Source organism: Coregonus clupeaformis, chromosome 23 (genome assembly GCF_020615455.1).
Source record: "Coregonus clupeaformis isolate EN_2021a chromosome 23, ASM2061545v1, whole genome shotgun sequence".
NCBI classification, from domain to species: domain Eukaryota; kingdom Metazoa; phylum Chordata; class Actinopteri; order Salmoniformes; family Salmonidae; genus Coregonus; species Coregonus clupeaformis.
The window spans coordinates 40,256,506-40,276,968 of record NC_059214.1 but is presented as its reverse complement, the minus strand read 5'-3'; the positions used below and the strand labels follow the sequence as shown (position 1 = coordinate 40,276,968).

At 44.1% G+C, this 20,463-nt stretch overlaps 1 protein-coding gene across 1 annotated transcript; it reads right to left on the bottom strand.

The window, feature by feature from the left end:
- Positions 1-95: 95 nt before the first annotated feature.
- LOC121536953 (succinate--CoA ligase [ADP-forming] subunit beta, mitochondrial) lies at positions 96-20,268 on the bottom strand. The gene is made up of 11 exons (XM_041844624.2): positions 20,155-20,268; positions 19,203-19,389; positions 14,929-15,028; positions 14,688-14,850; positions 14,176-14,304; positions 13,445-13,583; positions 4,525-4,686; positions 4,250-4,392; positions 3,357-3,477; positions 2,130-2,218; positions 96-1,486 (listed from the first exon to the last, which is right to left on the bottom strand). Exons 1-11 carry the CDS (start codon positions 20,236-20,238, stop codon positions 1,412-1,414), a joined length of 1,392 nt encoding a protein of 463 aa, XP_041700558.1. The 5' UTR covers positions 20,239-20,268; the 3' UTR covers positions 96-1,411.
- Positions 20,269-20,463: the final 195 nt, after the last annotated feature.

Genomic DNA, 20,463 nt, shown 5'->3' with positions numbered 1-20,463 from the left:
CCTCTGTTGTTTTTGTCATTTGTTGCCAAACGACCTAACTACAGCCATACGAGATGCAGACAACTTTCACATTGTAAGTACAAGCGCAGCAAAACTAAAACACGACAACAAACACATTTATTCTTTTTTACTCCCCAAGAGAAGCATAAATATTGTACAGAAGAGAACAGCGGTCTCGTTATTTACAAGATATAAATGTCTTACAACTCACAATAACTGTATTTCTGAGGGCTGGGGAGTAACAGAGAGAGAGGAATGGAGGGAGAGAAATATGGAGAGGACTTAATTACAATCTTTTAACAGTTGAGTTGGGAGGTCACTGCCCACCCCCATTTGTGTTGTCATATGAAGTGAGAAAGGTTTTTCCCATGACATAGTGGCAGACTACATACACTGTAGCAGGCTCTTATAGGGGAAGGAAAATACTAATACATAAACATGTTGACAACCAGATAGGCAGTAGTTTAGATCACACACACACACACACACAAAGAATATAACTCTTACTAGTTCAAAACGAGAGTACTAGAAAGCTTTTATCCAGCTATGCATTTAAAATAGCATGGAAATGAAATGACTGACATAAGAGAGGTCCTTCTAACAGCAATGTACAAGCTCAAGTATTATGCCCTAGCTTCTGATGAGCTACATTACATTCTGCATAGAGGGCAACTTTCCCCATCTCATCTCCCATTCTCAGAACCACTCAGTACAAGGCTCTCCTGTAGGGGCAGATGAAAGATATTTAAAGGGGGTGGCTATGACTGACAGTGACATAACTCTCTCTAGTCCACTGATCCAGGAGAATGAAGCCTAAGGGGAATTAGCTATACCTTTACAGACAGCACAAATTCTCCCAAAATGTACCAGTAAATAGATAGTGGTCTTTCTATCCATCTCCCTCTCAAAGAAAAGAGCAAGGTTGGGGGGTTGTGCATTATGACTAGAGCTATGCATTCTGGGAGCTGAAGGAGCGAGGTGGGCAGAAGGGTAAAGAGGAAGTAACTAGGAATCATTGTCTCTCCTTACGGAAAGAAAGCGACAACAGAGCGAGTAATACTGGAATAATCTGGAGGAGCACCCCCATGTCTGATCTGAAAAGCATGTGTGTGTGTTGCATTTTAACAGACAAGCCACAGACAAGACACACTAGCCCTGGCACACCTAACAAAACAGAGAGGGAGGAAAGTAGAGATTAGGAGAGCTAAAATTCCCACATTAGGGTTGTATGTACGTGTGTGTATTTTGGAGCCTTGCCACAGAGAAAGAGAAACAGAACTAACAGAGGGAAGTTGGTGGGCCGTGTTGTATTGGAGTATTCGCTCAGTAGTGAGAGGCTCTTCTTGCTGTTCGAGTGGTTGGGGGTGGGGTGTCTAGGTCCAGATGGAGTCGTAGGGTCAAGGGGCATGGCTTAGAGTGGCAGCTGGAAGGAGATGTCCACATGAGCCTCCTGAGCCAACGACACAATCTCAGAAAGCTTTACAACCTGAGAGAGAGAACGAGAGAGAGGATAGTTTAACACAAGCACAGAGCTAAACAGCAGCAGGGAACTACACAAGTTGTCTCATTTAAAAACAGACAAAAACACTAACAAAGCTAAAAGGGTTTTGATTGCGGGGGGATGTAATTGCCATGGGGTGGTCATGCCAAGCTGCCACTGTGCTGGCTAACTGATGCTTGTCTCTTTGGAGTAGATCACTCCAAAAGGAAAAAGAGAGCATGGAGGGGAGAGATGGTGGGAGTCAGTGAGAGCTAAGCCAGACTAGTGGTTGAGGGAAAGCGAGAGGGGACATGGAGGGGATAGAAGGGGGCCGCTGCTCTGACTCAATGCCACCGCTGCTAGCTCTGCCAGAAATCAAAGCCAGAAATCTCAGGCAGTGTCACTTCAGCCAGGCAGGATGGCGATGAGCTGCATTTAAACGGTCACTATACCCTGACAGTTCCAATTCACACACACACTACCCTGCTGGTGCCCCTTGTCTCACACACGCCTCATTACTCTGGACCCCCACAAACGGTGCCTGACATTCCTTAGTTTCCACATTCACATGGACCTACTGTACCAAACACACACAACACCCAAGGTGCTTAGAGGCATAAGGGGGTAGGGAGAGAGGTGTGTGTCATACCATTCTAGCGGCCTCGTCCAGATCGTCACAGGCCAAGAGCTTTAGTGGGCTAGCAGCGATCAGAGCTTTGGCATCGTCCACTCTGGATCCTGAAACACAGCAGAGCAGAAGTCTCTCTTTAGCCTCTCTCTTTATCAAAGCTCTTTGGTTCTCTTTTATATAGCTTTTTATCTGCACTATTAGTGTTAAACTCTCATATATTTCATCATTTCAGTTCTATTATAATGAGGCAGGTATCCTAGTGGTTGAAAGCGTTGAGTCGCTGGTTTGAATCCCTGAGCCAACTAGGTAAAACAAATCTGTCGATGTGCCCTTGAGCAAGGCACTTAACTCTAATTGCTCCTATAAGTCGCTCTGGTATAAATGTGGTCTAAATTACATTTCATATTAGAGTAGGGGATCATTATTGCATTGCATACATACAAGTAGAAAGTGCCTCAATACATGCAAGGCATGAATGCAGGCGACTGAACAATACATAGGCTACATCAGGGTTCCCCAACTGGCTGCCCATGGGTGGTTTTATTTAATAATAAGAAATCATATTTAAAAATATATATATATATATATATTCATTGTTGGACATAAGACTGTAAAAACATCAGGAAATCAGCTCCAAGTGATTTTAATTTTGGAAATCTGTTCCTAAGTATTCCCCCACATAATAAAGGAGACGTGATAGTATACACACGTAAGGAAGGTTCAATATTACATCTATTTGGGCATCTTGTGGTCAATTTGCAGTCTACAATCATCCACTCAAGAAAATAAACTTGGGCTACATGATTGGAATAATAACCTCAAAAAGACATACAGTAAAATAGAAGTCTATGATTTGTGAAAGTTCATTGTAAGTAACTAAACTGTTTGTGAAGGCAATCATTTTAGTCCAATTACATTTAGTTTAACTGAATAATTGAGTTCTGTATGAATACACACATTCAATTTGTCCCTGTGTGTTTTGGTACATTGTCAGAAGGGAGAGGCTGGAATAAGGCTGGGAGCTACAGGGTTCCACAGCACAGGTTGTGTGTGTGTGTGTAGAAGTAGTAGAAGAGCCTAATCCTGACAGGCAGCTTGCTCTTTGACCTTTAAAAGGCCACGCTCCATTGTTGTCCTGGTGTCACCCCCTCCTTCTCTCACGGCCCACTGTGTGTGTGTCACTATGTGACAGTGCCAAAATGTCAGTGCGGTAGCCGATGACTCTATGAGGGAGGTCAGTCTCACCTTGTAACCGTACCACAATGGGAATCTTCAGGTCCAGGTCTGTAACAGCCATGATAATGCCCTGAGCGATGATGTCACATCTCATGATGCCGCCGAAGATGTTCACCAGGATGGCCTGCACCTGAGGACCACAAACAGAGATGTTGACCATGAAAACATGACTGAAGATATTGACCATAGCAACAAGACAAAACCAAGCAATCACAAGGCTTGATTACAAAATCCATACAGCACCATTAACAACAAAACCTACAAATCCTATAGCATCAACAGAATCATTAACAAATCTACCACCAGAGAGCTTTTAACCATCTATCAAAAACCTCCTCATACCTCAGGCTATGTAAATGAATGAATGACTAATTGTATGTCACATAGCAGGTGAGAACCCTCCCTGTACACCCATAGGTGTTCCTTTTAAAGTAATCCTCCATTTAAAATCTCCCAGATAAATGTCACCCCATAGGTTCCACCAGTATTAAACCTCACCCCCAGAGTGGGCTCTCCTACTGAAATCCTAGAGATCTCCAGACATGTCTGTCAAAAGACACATCTACTAGGGGATGCGTCTACTGAAAAGTTACCTTATATAACCATAACCTTCCTGAAGGTCCAAACATCAGGAATTCGTAATTAATCCCTACCACTACCCCCTAACCCCATCAAAACATAATTAGTATAAGCTGCAGGCTGCTCATGACCCAGATACCCAGCCATCCCGTTCCAGTTGGGGTTAGAAGTCAGGGTGAAGGCCTGTGGAATACGTGACAGGTCTGTGCCTGTTGGTGCCACAGTGATAAGTGAATACCTACTGCAGCTTAATGGTTCTTCAATGACCACAAGAGATGAGGTGTTAGTTACAGTGATAAGTGTCCCCCACTCCTAGTCCTTACCTTCCTGTCGGAGGTGATGAGTTTGAAGGCCTCCATCACCTGGTGGGCTGTAGCTCCGCCCCCCACATCCAGGAAGTTGGCAGGCGTGCCACCATGCAGCTTGATGATGTCCATGGTGGCCATGGCAAGACCAGCCCCGTTCACTGCACACGCACACACAGTGTATAGAATGAATACACAAATAACAAAATATTTATATCACTACTGTTACTACAGTGAACCAAAGCAAGGTGTGTGGTGCAGTGAACCAGTGGTGAGTGTGTTTTGGCACTCACCCAGACAGCCGATGGATCCATCCAGGCCGATGTAGTTGAGGTCAGCCTTGGCTGCCTGTCGGTCCCTGGCATCCTCCTGGGTCCAGTCCTGCATGTCAAACACTTTCTTTTGGCGGTACGCCGCGTTGGAGTCAAAGTTGATCTTGGCGTCCATGCACATCACTGTCAGAGGAACACACAAGAGGAAGAGGCTGAGCACAAGATGGCTGACATCATCATTGGACGACAAACCCAATAACCCTGTAACTTAATTACGACACAGCCAGATGTCCGTTTATACTTTGAGGGGACTTTTTCTTATGCCTGGTCCAAAGTGCAACAGTTTATCTAGTTTTGTAACATAGCTTTACTGTGTAACATTTGTTGGCTGTACTGTACATGTCAAGGATGAATCTGGGTTCAGTGGGTTGAGGTATAGATAAGATAGACAGACCACTACATGGCCATACACTACATGCTCGTCGAACATCTCATTCCAAAATCATGGGCATTAATATGGAGTTGGTCCCCCTTCTGCTTCTATAACAGCTTCCACTCTTCTGGGAAGACTTTCCACTAGATGTTGGAACATTGCTGCGGGGACTTGCTTCCATTCAGCCACAAGAGCATTAGTGAGGTCGGGCACTGATGTTGGGCGATTAGGCCTGGCTCACAGTCAGTGTTCCAATTCATCCCAAAGGTGTTCGATGGGGTTGAGGTCAGGGCTCTGTGCATGCCAGTCATGTTCTTCCACACTGATCTCGACAAACCATTTCTAAATGGACCTCGCTTTGTGCACGGGGACATTGTCATGTTGAAACAGGAAAATACCTTCCCCACACTGTTGACACAAAGTTGGAAGCACATAATCGTCTAGAATGTCATTGTATGTTGTAGCGTTAAGATTTCCCTTCACTGGAACTAAGGGGCCTAGCCCGAACCATGAAAAACAGCCCCAGACCATTATTCCTCCTCCACCAAACTTTACAGTTTGCACTATGCATTTGGGCAGGTAGCGTTCTCCTGGCTTCCGCCAAACCCAGATTTGTCCGTCAGACTGCCAGATGGTGAAGCGTGATTCATCACTCCAGAGAACGCGTTCCCACTGCTCCAGTCCAATGGCGGCGAGCTTTACAGCACTCCAGCCGACACTTGGCATTGCGCATGGTGATCTTAGGCTTGTGTGCAGCTGCTTGGCCATGGAAATCAATTTCATGAAGCTCCCGACGAACACGAACAGTTCTTGTGCTGACGTTGCTTCCCGAGGCAGTTTGGAACTCGGTAGTGAGTGTTGCAACCGAGGACAGACAATTTTTACCTGCTTCAGCACTCGGCGGACCCGTTCTGTGAGTTTGTGTGGCCTACCACTTCGCAGTAGAGATGTTGTTGCTCCTAGACGTTTCCACTTCACAATAACAGCACTTACAGTTGACCAGGGCAGAAATATGACAAACTGACTTGTTGGAAAGGTGGCATCCTATGACGGTGCCACTCTGAAAGTCACTGAGCTCTTCAGTAAGGCCATTCTACTGCCAATGTTTGTCTATGGAGATGGCTGTGTGCTCAATTTTATACACCTGTCAAATCAAATCAAATTTGATTGGCCACATGCACCGAATACAACAGGTGCAGACATTACAGTGAAATGCTTACTTACAGCCCTTAACCAGCAGTGCATTTATTTTGAATAAAAAAGTAGAATAAAACAAATAAGTGTTGAGAGAAAAAAAGAGCAGAAGTAAAATAAAATAACAGTAGGGAGGCTATATATACACAGGGGGGTACCGGTGCAGAGTCAATGTGCGAGGGCACCGGCTAGTTGAGGTAGTTGAAGTAATATGTACATGTGGGTAGAGTTAAAGTGACTATGCATAAATAATTAACAGCAACAGGTGTGGCAACAGGTGTAGCTGAAATAGCCGAATCCACTAATTTGAAGGGGTGTCCACATACTTTTGGTGATGTAGTGTATGTTTGCTGATGTAGTAGGTGTAATATTCATATGTGTCACCATACTGAATTGTAATTGGATGCATCATACTGTGCAATGATTGGTTAAGACCACCCAGGTGGTGAGGTCATTCTAAGATGATCATGGCCAGAGACACATGGACATGCACGTTATAGCTAGTTAATAAAGAGGTACGTTTATAAATATCCTGTCGTCCTGCATTTTATTATTTTGTACAAAGCGTACAAAACAAGACATGGTGTCAGAGTAAAAGGACTAAAAGATGGATTTTGCTGGAGTTCCTTCACCTCGAATGGATTGGGGGTCTACAAATCTACCCGATGCATGGCGTAAGTTCAAACAGCATGTGGAGCTGATGTTCACGGGTCCTCTGAAGGAAAGAGGAGAAGAGGAAAAGTGCAGCTACCTGCTCCTCTGGATCGGTGAAAAAGGGAGAGACATTTACAACACATGGACACTTACCGAGGCTGAATCAAAGGTACTGAAAACATACTACGATCGTTTTGAAGCATATGTTTTGCCAAAGACCAATACAATTTTCGCTAGGTACAAATTCCATGAGAAAGTACAAGGCGCTAGTGAATCGTTTGAACAGTTTGTCACTGAGCTGCGTCTGCTTGTGAAAGACTGTGATTATGCAAACAAGGATGAGATGGTCAGGGACCGTATTGTATTTGGAATACAATCACCGCGAGTGAGAGAGAAACTTTTGAATGTTGGATCAGAGTTAACGCTGGACAAAGCTATCGACATAGCCAGATCTCACGAGCTAGCACAGGTTCAGATGAAAACCATTTCAGGCGGCAGCATGAGCGCATCACGTGAACAAGCAGTGCACGCAGTCAGGCAGACATCAAAGCACACCTCCAGTGCCCAGAGAGCATGTTTCAGAACGGAGACAGACAGAACTCCAAAACAGAGCGACACAGACTCCAAACGCCCCAAAACATGTGGATATTGTGGATACAAAGTGCATGGCGAACAGGGGAATTGCCCAGCTAAAGGCAAACAGTGTACTAAATGTGGAAAATGGAATCACTTTGCAAAAGTGTGCAGAGTTTACCGTGGAAAAACAGTACATACAGTGAGTGAAGATGAAATGTCAATCAAAGAGTCAAATGCTGATGAACTGTTTATTGATTCAGTGACACAGAAAAGTCAGATATCAGAGACAGAGCAAGCCTTTGCTGACATTGAGATAGGAAGACAAGGCACAGAGCTAAAATTCAAACTAGACACTGGTGCACAAGTAAACATTATTCCTCTGAGTAAGTACAGAAGCTTGACATCTGAGTGTGAGCTACAGCCCACCACGCGCAGACTGACTGGTTATGGTGGTGAACAGCTCCCAGTAAAAGGCACATGCACTCTCAAATGCAAATACAAGGAAAGGGACATGATGTTGGACTTTTACGTTGTTGACACTCGAGCACCTGCAGTGCTAGGTCTTAAAGCATGTTTAGACATGGACCTTATCAAGCTAGTTTTATCAGTGACAGCACCAGTAGAGATAGAGAATGTCATGGAGGAGTTTGCTGATGTTTTTACAGGAATAGGACTATTCCCAGGAGAATGTACCATTCACCTTAACCCAGACGCAACCCCTGTGATCTACCCACCGAGAAAGATTCCACTTGCTCTCCGCGCCCGTCTGAAGAAAGAGTTGGAGAGCATGGAGCAATCTGACATCGTCACCAAGGTTACAGAACCGACGGATTGGGTCAACGCGTTAGTGGTGGTGGAGAAACCACGGACAGGCAAGCTCAGAGTATGTCTCGACCCAAGAGACTTGAACAAGGCTATCAAACGCCCCCATTACCCCTTACCGACGCTAGATGGCATCACACACAAGCTAGCGGGCGCACGCTACTTCAGTGTCATGGACGCCAGATCAGGCTACTGGGCTATCAAGCTCACAGAAGAGTCATCTAAGCTCACAACGTTCAACACACCGTTTGGACGCTACAGGTTCCGTCGCCTGCCTTTTGGGATTATCTCAGCCCAAGACGAGTTTCAGCGAAAGATCGACGAGGTGTACGAAGGCCTCGACGGAGTCGTGGCAATTGTGGGACGACATCCTTGTCTATGGTCGAACCAAAGAGGAACACGACAGAAACCTCAGCGCGATGCTGCAAAGGTCCCGCGAGAGAGGAGTCCGGCTCAACCCCGAGAAGAGCACAGTCGGCGCTACAGAGGTCAGCTACTTCGGGCATCTTCTCACAGCGAATGGAATCAAGCCAGATCCGCAGAAGATCTCAGCCATAAAGGAAATGGAGCCACCAAAGAACCGCGCAGAGCTGGAAACAGTGCTTGGCATGGTCAACTACTTAGCCAAGTTCGCACCCAGCCTCTCCAATGCTAATGCACCCCTGCGTCAGCTGCTAAAGCAGTCCAGTGAGTTCCTCTGGGACAACCAACACGACATCGCTTTCCAGAAAGTGAAAGACTTGATCACGAGAGAACCAGGACCAATCCTTGCCTACTACGACCCCAACAAAGAGCTCAGACTCCAGGTGGACGCGTCAAAGTATGGACTAGGGGCAGTGCTACTGCAAGAAGGAAAACCCATCGGCTACGCTTCCAAATCTCTCACAGACTGTGAAATCAACTACGCTCAAATCGAAAAGGAGCTGTACGCCATTCTGTTCGGATGTAAGCGTTTCCATCAGTATGTCTATGGACGACAAGTCATTGTGGAATCAGACCACAAGCCCCTCGAGTCAATCATGAGGAAACCGTTAGCCGCAGCCCCGCCAAGGCTACAGAGAATGATCCTTCAACTACAAAAATACGACTTCACAATCACTCACCGTCCAGGCAAAGACATCCCTGTCGCAGACACACTCTCCAGGAAGTTTCTTACCTACAAGGACAGCAGCCTCAGTGAAGGCATGGACATGCAGGTGCACACTGTGTACAGCAACTTACCAGTTAGTGACACAAAACTGAAGGAGATCCGAGCAGAAACAGAAAAAGACACACAACTCACACAGCTGAGGAAAGTCATACAGTCAGGATGGCCTGAGGAGAGGAGAAAATGCCCTCAGAGCGTCTCAGAGTTCTGGAACCATCGTGACGAACTATCACAGATCAACGGAATCATTTTCAAAGGAGAGAAAATCATCATTCCTACCAGTCTCAGAGAAGAGATTTTGACAAAGATCCATGCTGGACACATGGGCATGGAAAAGTGCAAACAGAGAGCACGGGACATTTTGTTTTGGCCCGGAATGTGCAAACAAATAGAGGACATGGTTGGTAAATGCCCCACGTGTCTTGAACGACGCCCCTCGAACACCAAAGAGCCAATGTTACCTCACCGTATCCCAGACCGACCCTGGCAGGTCGTGGCAACCGATCTGTTCACGTGGAACAACGAGGACTACATTATAACAGTGGACTACTACAGCAGATACTTTGAACTCGACAAGCTTCACAGCACCACATCTGCAGCTGTGATACACAAGCTGAAAGCAGCCTTTGCCAGGCATGGCATTGTAGAGACTTTAATATCTGACAATGGGCCCTGTTACAAATCAAATGAGTTTGAATCCTTCACAAAAGCATGGGAGTTCACACACGTCACCACAAGCCCACATTACCCTCAAAGTAATGGCCTTGCTGAAAAATCTGTGCAGATCGCTAAATCACTCATGGACAAAGCAAAAGCAGACAAGAGAGACCCCTACCTCAGTCTCCTTGAATACCGCAACACTCCAGTTGACAACTTCAAATCACCAGCCCAGCTGTTGATGAGCCGCAGACTTCGCTCAATCCTCCCCAGCACCAACCAGCAGCTGCAACCTGAGGTCGTCAGCTACAAGGAAGTGCATGCAAAACGTGCACAGAGACAGCAACAGCAAAAGCGATACTACGACAGGTCAGCCAGACCACTGCCACCACTGAACGACGGAGAGTCAGTTAGAATCCAGGAGCATGGCTACTGGAAGCCAGCAGTCGTCATCCAACCAGCTGACACTGAACGTTCATATCACGTTCGCACCGCAGAAGGAGCGGTGTACCGCCGCAATCGTCGTCACCTACTGAACACAAAAGAACAACACACTGACGAGATGAACTGTTCCCCTGAAAGAGAACGGGATGGACTAAACACAGACACAACACAACATACACCATACTTACCTGCAACACCACAAGAACTGTTGACTGACACAGAAGCATGCTCAGCTTCATATCACACAAGGTCAGGAAGAGAGGTCAAGCCTAGAGCTGTCCTAGACCTGTGAAATGTCAAAGGGTGTAGGCGGATCGCTGCCCTAAAAGAGTTTCCAGACTGTAAACTTGTTATTGAAAGTTAACTTGAAATGCTTTGGTATTGTATTTGTTTGATATGTTGAGATGTCATTGCTACAGTGAAAAGCTGAGTTGCTGAGAAATATTTGTTCTAAAATAACAATATGCTGAATCATTGTTTGTCTGTTATGTTGATGCAGTTGGTGCAGTTTAAATGGTTACTTACCTCGAGTTCAAACTACAGAGCATATATTCAAAAGAAACGCTTTATTGTTCCACATATTTTTTCTTTTTTTTTAAAAGAAGGGGGATGTAATATTCATATGTGTCACCATACTGAATTGTAATTGGATGCATCATACTGTGCAATGATTGGTTAAGACCACCCAGGTGGTGAGGTCATTCTAAGATGATCATGGCCAGAGACACATGGACATGCACGTTATAGCTAGTTAATAAAGAGGTACGTTTATAAATATCCTGTCGTCCTGCATTTTATTATTTTGTACAAAGCGTACAAAACAAGACAGTAGGGTCAAAGGGCCATCATTGGCAATTCCTGCTGTCAATCAACTCTTCTGGTATGTATGGGGTTGGTTAATTCAGCCCATAAGTCTTTAGAAGTACATATAAGCACTTGAAAGCCTTTCACATTTCAAAGCTAAAAAAGTGCCTCTTACTTGACCCTCATCAGCCACAATACTCCGCCATGTATGGCTATGGTGATGATGACAGTTGGTTGTGCAATAACACCCTCTCATTCCTTCAGGACTATGGGGTTTAGCTGCCTAATTGGCCCATCACTTAAAAGTACTGCGATTCACACTAGGATTGTTCACTGGGTCATAGATCGATTGACAGTGAGTCATAGTTGGAGGCTTCTCCCATCGATCTAAGATTTTAACACTGACTGGCAATGCTCTCACCCAGCTCTTAATACTGGCGTGACGAACATCATCACTGGGAACGAAAAGTAGCACATTAGAGGCTGCTGCCACTTTAACAAATGGAACACTAGTCACTTTAATAATATTTACATATCTTGCATTACTCATCTCATATGTATATACTGTATTCTATACTATTTTACTGTATCTTAATCTATGCCGCTCTGACATTGCTCATCCATATACTTATTAATATACAGTTGAAGTCGGAAGTTTACATACACCTTAGCCAAATACATTTAAACTCAGTTTTTCACAATTCCTGACATTTAATCCTAGTAAAGATTCCCTGTCTTAGGTCAGTTAGGATCACCACTTTATTTTAAGAATATGAAATGTCAGAATAATAGTAGAGAGTGATTTATTTCAGCTTTTATTTCATTACATACACTCAATTAGTATTTGGTAGCGTTGCCTTTAAATTGTTTAACTTGGATCAAACGTTTCGGGTAGCCTTCCACAAGCTTCCCACAATAAGTTGGGTGAATTTTGGCCCATTCCTCCTGACAGAGCTGGTGTAACTGAGTCAGGTTTGTAGGCCTCCTTGCTCGCACACGCTTTATCAGTTCTGCCCACAAATGTTCTATAGGGTGAGGTCAGGTCTTTATGATGGCCACTCCATGGTGCTTCACGGTTGGGATGGTGTTCTTCGGCTTGCAAGAACCCCCTTTTTCCTCCAAACTTAACGATGGTCATTATGGCCAAACAGTTCTATTTTTGTTTCATCAGACCAGAGGACATTTCTCCAAAAAGTACGATCTTTGTCCCCATGTGTAGTTGCAAACCGTAGTCTGGCTTTTTTATGGCGGTTTTGGAGCAGTGGCTTCTTCCTTGCTGAGCGGCCTTTCAGGTTATGTCGATATAGGACTCGTTTTACTGTGGATATAGATACTTTTGTACCTGTTTCCTCCAGCATCTTCACAAGGTCCTGTTGTTCTGGGATTGATTTGCACTTTTCGCACCAAAGTACGTTCATCTCTAGGAGACAGAACGCGTCTCTTTCCTGAGCGGTATGACAGCTGCGTGGTCCCATGGTGTTTATACTTGCGTACTATTGTTTGTACAGATGAACGTGGTACCTTCAGGCGTTTGGAAATTGCTCTCAAGGATGAACCAGACTTGTGGAGGTCTACAATGTTTTTTCTGAGGTCTTGGCTGATTTCTTTTGATTTTCCCATGATGTCAAGCAAATAGGCACCGAGTTTGAAGGTAGGCCTTGAAATACATCCACAGGTACACCTCCAATTGACTCAAATTATGTCAATTAGCCTATCAGAAGCTTCTAAAGCCATGACATCATTTTCTGGAATTTCCCAAGCTGTTTAAAGGCACAGTCAATTTAGTGTATGTAAACTTCTGAGCCACTGGAATTGTGATACAGTGAATTATAAGTGAAATAATCTGTCTATAAACAATTGTTGGAAAAATTACTTGTGTCATGCACAAAGTAGATGTCCTAACCAACTTGCTAAAACTATAGTTGGTTAACAAGAAATGTGTGGAGTGGTTGAAAAACGAGTTTTAATGACTCCAACCTAATTGTATGTAAACTTCCGACTTCAACTGTATTCTTAATTCCTTTGCTTTACTTAAGATTTGTGTGTACTGAGTATATGTTGTGAAATTGTTAGATATTACTTGTTAGATATTACTGCACTGTCGGAGCTAGAAACACAAGCATTTCGCTACATCCGCAATAACATCTGCTAAACACGTGTATGTGACCAATAAAATTTGATTTGATTTGAAAGCAAATGTGTGTGTGTACCCTGGCCAGAGGCGTCCTCCACCATGGGGTTGATCTCTAGCATGGAGGCATCATACTTCATGAAGACATTGTACAGCTTGATTATGTTAGCCGCTGCGTCGTCGATCAGAGCAGCAGGGAAGCCCATCTTCGTGGCAATCTGGAGAGAGAGAAAGCGGAGAGAGAGAAAATGTGAGAGACCGAATGAGAGAGCGAAAAAATATATATACTTCGGCAACACTAACAAATGTATTCCCAGCTTGTAAAACACTTTTGAATTCAATTGAAGGTGAGAGGACGTGAGGGAGAGGAGGAACAAAACACAATAAGAGGTAGAGTGAATGTGAGAGACAGGCGGTCAATTCATGGCAACATTGCAGGCACTCTAAGTGACATGTAGTGAGTGAGATGGCATGTTGAATGAGCATCACAGACTGTATCAAAGTCAATACTGACTTCGAAAGACATTGCATGAGGGGATAACTAACACAATTCTGAGGCCTTCTGAGGCTTCTGGGGCCCTTGTCTTAAGAGAGAAACTCGAGACAGACCAAATATTAATATACAGTAAATGTTGCCACAAGTCGTTTGTTTAAAGATGCTCCAAAATAGATACAGATCTTTAAATTCAGGTTGAGTATTGTTTAAGAGTGTAGTTTTTCTGTGATCTAAGAGACAAAGTCACATCAAGAGTTTGACATGCGCTCTGTACTGTCTGACGAGGTATTTTTACAACCCGATCCCAACTGTACCGAAACAGCCTGTTCCATCTTAATTCCCTCCATGATGTCGATTGGCTCCTTCACGATGGCGTCGGGATTCTCCGCCGCCACATCCTCAATGTTCACACCCCCCTGAGAGCTGCCAATCAACACGGGGCCCTGTGCAGCGGGAGGGGCCGAGAGATTATTAGTACCAATAATTTTACACCGTCATTGAGTGGCAAGTGGCAATCAAACTGAAACGGAGCAAATTAAAATGAACATAATTCTCACAGCAATATCATACATTTAACTAATCAATTTCTCAATGACAACTGGTCTCATTATCCTTTTGAATGAATAGAACTATAACTGCATACAGCAGGACAACCAAGTCCCATGGAGCACAAGCGTTTCCAACATGTCCATACCCATGTCCTTTACCACTACACCATCTAGTGGTAACATCCAACATTCTTAAATCACAACTGCCCAATTTGTCAAATCTGACGGTGTCACCTGTTGTCACCTGAGAGGCGTGAAGGGGCAGAGAATGGCCTCACCTGGAAGGATCTCTCCATGGTGATGGCGAAGTAGTACTCCCTGCGGGGGTACCTGCGCTCACAGATGAACACCTGGTTACAGATACGACCCTGCTCGCCTGTCTGCTTTGTGTACAGTTTACGGCCAATCATCTGTGAGGAGATGTCCCGGGCCTCCTCTGGCCTGTAAGAGAGGGGGAGAATAATAAAGACAGAGTAGAAGTGTGGGTGCAGTTTGAGAGGAGATGTCTCGGACACTCACGAGTAGACAATCTTCACTCCTCCCTTCAGCCCTCCCTCGAATGTGCCTTTGCCTCGGCCTCCAGCCAACACTTGGGCCTTCACCACCAGATCCTTGGTGCCTAAGACACACACACAGAGAGAGCGAGAGAGACAGTAACCGTTACAGACATGCCCAACATTCCACTTATACACAGAGATAATGTGTGTAACAAACTGCACAAAACATTGTCAGTGCAAACACTGTCTAACACAACCATTTTAGCAGAAGTATGCACTCATAAGGCCCTAAATGACTAGGCTAATGTTGTCAAGTTAATCTGTATCCACAACCACCAAACAAATTGTGTTAGCATTGAGTACTTAGTGAATCATTTAGCCCTACTCATTAGAAAAGTTTGTGGTCATACGCACATCCTTAACTTAGGTGCTGGGATAATAAAGAATACTAGTAAATAACAAGAAGGCCGGCACACTGTTTACGCTCCCAATTCACCGCTTTGTTGAAAATGTTTCAATCCGAAACGGATCTTCGTCAGGTCAAACAGACTGTGCTCACATCCCAAAATATACACATTTCACTATTCACCACTAATCACACTGGGTGTGGAAACATTTAACTTCAATAGTCAATCATAATTAATCACAGAGGTAGATATGGTCATATAAGATTATATACATCATGGTGCGAATTACGGGGGAGCCGGGGGGGCTCAGCTCCCCTGAATGAGACATTAGCTCCCTTAAATGCAATAAAAGTCCAACTTTGAGGGGGGTCTCTAAATAATGCTAATTTAACAATTCTCTTATTTGTTTAAAATGCAGTGGTAAATATGTTTTACAGTGGTAAATATGAAAATATCCCAATGAAACGAACACCCCCACCTCTCTGTCATGGTTTAAACCATTTATTTCTATGTGGCGGCACTGTCCATCCAGTAATGCTGAATTTTGGCCTAAGCTCCTTCACGCATAGATTTTCCTTTGTAGGCATACTTCCTAATTTTCGCAATTTCTTTGCATTGTGTCCTTGATAACAATAGCCTTTATTCCAATGCATTCAATTTATCCGTTGATTTATCATTATTTGCTTTTGTCAGTCAGCTGTTTAGAGCACTCATTGCTTTGTTTTTCAGGTGTGCGCATTCTCCGTGCCATCCGAGGCCAGAAGTAGTTGACCATTTATTAAGCGTCATTATTTTCTATCAATATTTGTTTTCTTTCCTGGATCAGCTGATGATGGTCGACAATATCACTAGACAACTAGTCCACAGCTAGACACCACTAATCCATCCAACAAGTATACGTTAATAGTATACATTAATGAAAGTAGGCCAATTGTTGACTCTTTCGGTTAGAAGCATTCGATTTTGCTATGACATAGGCCTACATTATTTGGGATGTATGTGCCCATGAGAATGGTTTTCACAGCGAAACATAATTACATTTTACGTAGGCATAGTTTCATTTACAGTGCATTTTCCAAGATCTTCAAGATCCATAATTCGTAAAGGGTTTAAGTTCAATGCTTAATAATGACAAACACTCATAAAATGTCATTAATGTAAGGAAAGAAAGAAAGGTAGTGTTTTATGTCACACGATTTGTGAAGACTCCAAGCATTAACTCATGAATTATGGAGAACTCGTGAACTAGGGTGTAAAACATGTTTTGCTTCAACTCATATATTATATTGAATGTAGGATACCTATTCTGCGTGTTTTCATGTGTTTAAAATTGCCTTGGCTGAGAGGGTAAGCTACCGCCGGTGGTGTAGGTCTAGTGGAGGGTAAATGCCATTTACCCACCTTAAAGAAGAAATTAGCATAAAACAAATAATTTTCTCAAATATATGTGTGCCACAATTATTGGCACCCCTTCATTCAATACTTTGTGCAACCTTCCTTTGCCAAGATAACAGCTCTGAGTTCTCCTATAATGCGTAATGAGGTTGGAGAACACATGGCAAGGGATCTGAGACCATTCCTCCATACAGAATCTCTCCAGATCCTTCAGATTCTAACACACAACTGTCTACCGGTAGGCCTATTTGAAGTTCATGGTAATACACATTGTAGACTAGTTTAGTAAGTTGACCTTGTGTATTAGGGTGACCATCCTGTTTTTCCAGGAAAGTTTCAGCCCATTTCAGGTGTCCCGACTTTTCAGGCTACAAATTGTTTTAAATTTAAATCAAATAATCTACGAAAGTAAAAAAAAAAAAAAAAAAGTAATAGGTCACTATAATTATACAGTATCTACAGCCTAGGTTTTAACTCAGACCAATTTGTATGTATATAAACCTTTATGACCATATGTACACTATATATTCAAAAGTATGTGGACACCACTTCAAATTTGTGGTTGCTGACAGGTGTATAAGATCGAGCACACCGCCATGCAATCTCCATAGACAAACACTGGCAGTAGAATGGCCCGTACTGAAGAGCTCAGTTAATTTCAACATGGCACAGTCATAGGATGCCACCTTTCCAACAAGTCAGCTCGTCAAATGTCTGCCCTGCTAGAGCTGCTATTATTGTGAAGTGGAAACATCTAGGAGCAACAACAGATCAGCTGCGAAGTGGTAGGCCACACAAGCTCACAGAACGGGACCGCTGAAGTGCGTAGCGCGTAAAAATCGTCTGTCCTCGGTTGCAACACTCACTACCGAGATCCAAACTGCCTCTGGAGGCAACATCAGCACAAGAACTGTTCCTCGGGAGCTTCATGAAATGTGTTTCCATGGCCGAGCAGCCGCACACAAGCCTAAAATCACCATGCGCGGAAACGTGTTCTGTGGAGTGATAAATCACGCTTCACCATCTGGCAGTCCAACAGACAAATCTGGGTTTGGTGGATGCCAGGAGAACACTACCTGCCCCAATGCATAGTGCCAACTGTAACGTTTGGTCTGGGCCTGTTTTTCATGGTTCGGGCTAGGCCCCTTAGTTCCAGTAAAGGGAAATATTAATGCTACAGCATACAATGACATTCTAGACGATTCTGTGCTTCCAACTTTGTTGCAACAGTTTGGGGAAGGCCCATTCCTGTTTCAGCATGACAATGCCCCCGTGCACAAAGCGAGATCGGTGTGGAAGAAACTGACTGGCCTGCACAGAGCCCGGACCTCAACCCCATCGAACACCTTTGGGATGAATTGGAACGCTGACTGTGAGCCAGGCCTAATCGCCCAACATCAGTGCCCGACCTCACTAATGCTCTTGTGGCTGAATGTCCCCGCAGCAATGTTCCAACATCTAGTGGAATGCCTTCCCAGAAGAGTGGAGGCTGTTATAGCAGCAAAGGGGGGACAAACTCTATATTAATGCCCATGATTTTGGAATGAGATGGTGTCCACATACTTTTGGTCATGTAGTGTAACTGATTATGATTGACTATGCGCAAAAGTGAATCAAAGTGAATAATTTTACACCCACCATGCGTCATGTGCGTAATGGTCATGAGGTGAAATGTGTATATTTTGGGATGTGAGCACTCAGTGAAGCACCCCTAGATATCGATAGCAGTCATAGCTCGTAAACTAAAGAATATATAGAAGAAGAAAAAATACGTCTTTTAGAGCTGTGACAATACCAGTATGGCAATATTTTTTTCCATGGAAAAAATGAAAACATGAAGCAGACCAAACTCTTTGGTCCTTTAAAAACCTGCGGTATGTAAAATATTGTGTGCTATAGCTTGGAAAATAAATAAATGTGACCGTCGATGACAAACAACATTAGGGCTGTTTTCCTAAAGAAGTCAAATCCGCTTCTTGTTTTGTTTCCTTGCCACGATACTAAAGAGTATCGTGATCCTGGTATCGTCCCGGCCCTACTGTCTTTCTGCCTTTTGAATTCTTATGAGGTATTATGATCTTCCAGCCATTCTATCGGAGCTCTCAGTATGGCACTACAATGATACTGGTGGTCCTCTGTAGCTCAGCTGGTAGAGCACGGCGCTTGTAACGCCAAGGTAGTGGGTTCGATCCCCGGGACCACCCATACACAAAAATGTATGCACGCATGACTGTAAGTCGCTTTGGATAAAAGCGTCTGCTAAATGGCATATTATATTATTATTATACTGGGACATCCCTAGATTACAGTGTACGTCCCACTCTCAGACCATACCTGACTCAGTCGAACAACAATTAAGATTTTATGTAGAAAGTAACCAGACTCACTACTACCTGGTCTGACATAATATAGGCATACTGTCAATTCAAAGGGTTTATCACCAATTTAGTCTACTGCAATCAATTTGCCCACATCCTATTAGCCTATGGATTACCAATCTCCTTGGCAACAGAGTAGGCCTCATTGGGTGAGCTGGCCACCTTGCCCTCGGGCACACAGACGCCAGCCTCTTTGAGCAGGCCGATGCTCATGTACTCATGCAGGGAGAGGTTCCTCTGCTGCTGCTGCAGGTGGGGGGACTGCTGCTGAGGCCCAAGCAGGCCGGAGGAACCACCCAGCACCTTGAGAGAGGGGAGAGGGAGGAGGGGGGGTAGAGGAGAGAGAGAACCCTAGTGATGCAGTGACATGACAGTACCTACTCATGTCAGGGGGAGTTCATAGTCTGTGCAAGGACATTGAATGAGAATTGTTACATCCATACAAAAGAGGGCACACAGACACACAACAAAAATGTGGAATAGATGTGTCAATACAGGAAGTTTGCGGATATGAAAGAGGAACACATCAAACATGTCATTTGGGCGTCAATTGAATCATTCTGTCGACACCAAAACCTTTTCTCGAATGTAAAAAGTCCCACTAACCCTTATAAATCTGACAGTTAGCTAGCTGGCTATTGTAGCTAACCTATTTAGCTAAATCTCAGATGCCGACAGCCTCGATGTCGCATAGCCTCCATTCATCCCGTTCTGACGTCGGCGCTATGTGTGTTGGAGGTCACTATGTGAGCGAAAAACTCTTGTTAGCAAACGCAAATCCCTGAACCACCAAAAGGGCTTGTCTTTTAATACATTTAGTTGTTTATTAATACATGAATCTTGCCATCGCTAGCAAGTGAAAGTAACTAGCTAGATAATGAGATAAACATTAGTAATGTCTAGCTAGCATAGCCAGAGTCCTAGCAGCCTCAATGGAGATGAACGAATGTCAAATTTGACCCAGTCTCTTTTTGGGGAAGTTTGGACGTCGAAGATGGTGCAGCAGAAAAATAATCACAGCTCCAGGCATCCGGATTTCGTCCCCTTTTCCCCCCAACGTACACTTACCTTGGATGCAGTAGTAAGTTTCGATCTGGCCCCAGAATTTCTCAGGCTAGCCGACAATCGGCCACAAATCAGGGACGCCGCCATGTTAACTTCTCTGAAGCAAACGAGAAGTTGGGCGCATGCGTAGTGACCTAGTAAACCAAGCGCCTGAGCGCCCCTTGCACAGGCTTGGTGCACATTCCATGGTCCTTACAATTTGAAGACAAGGCTATTAATAAATACATATGGTCAAGTCAACACGATATTACGCAAACTTAAAACAATATCATGTCCTTTCAAAATGGTATCTTCAAAGATATCAGCACCACA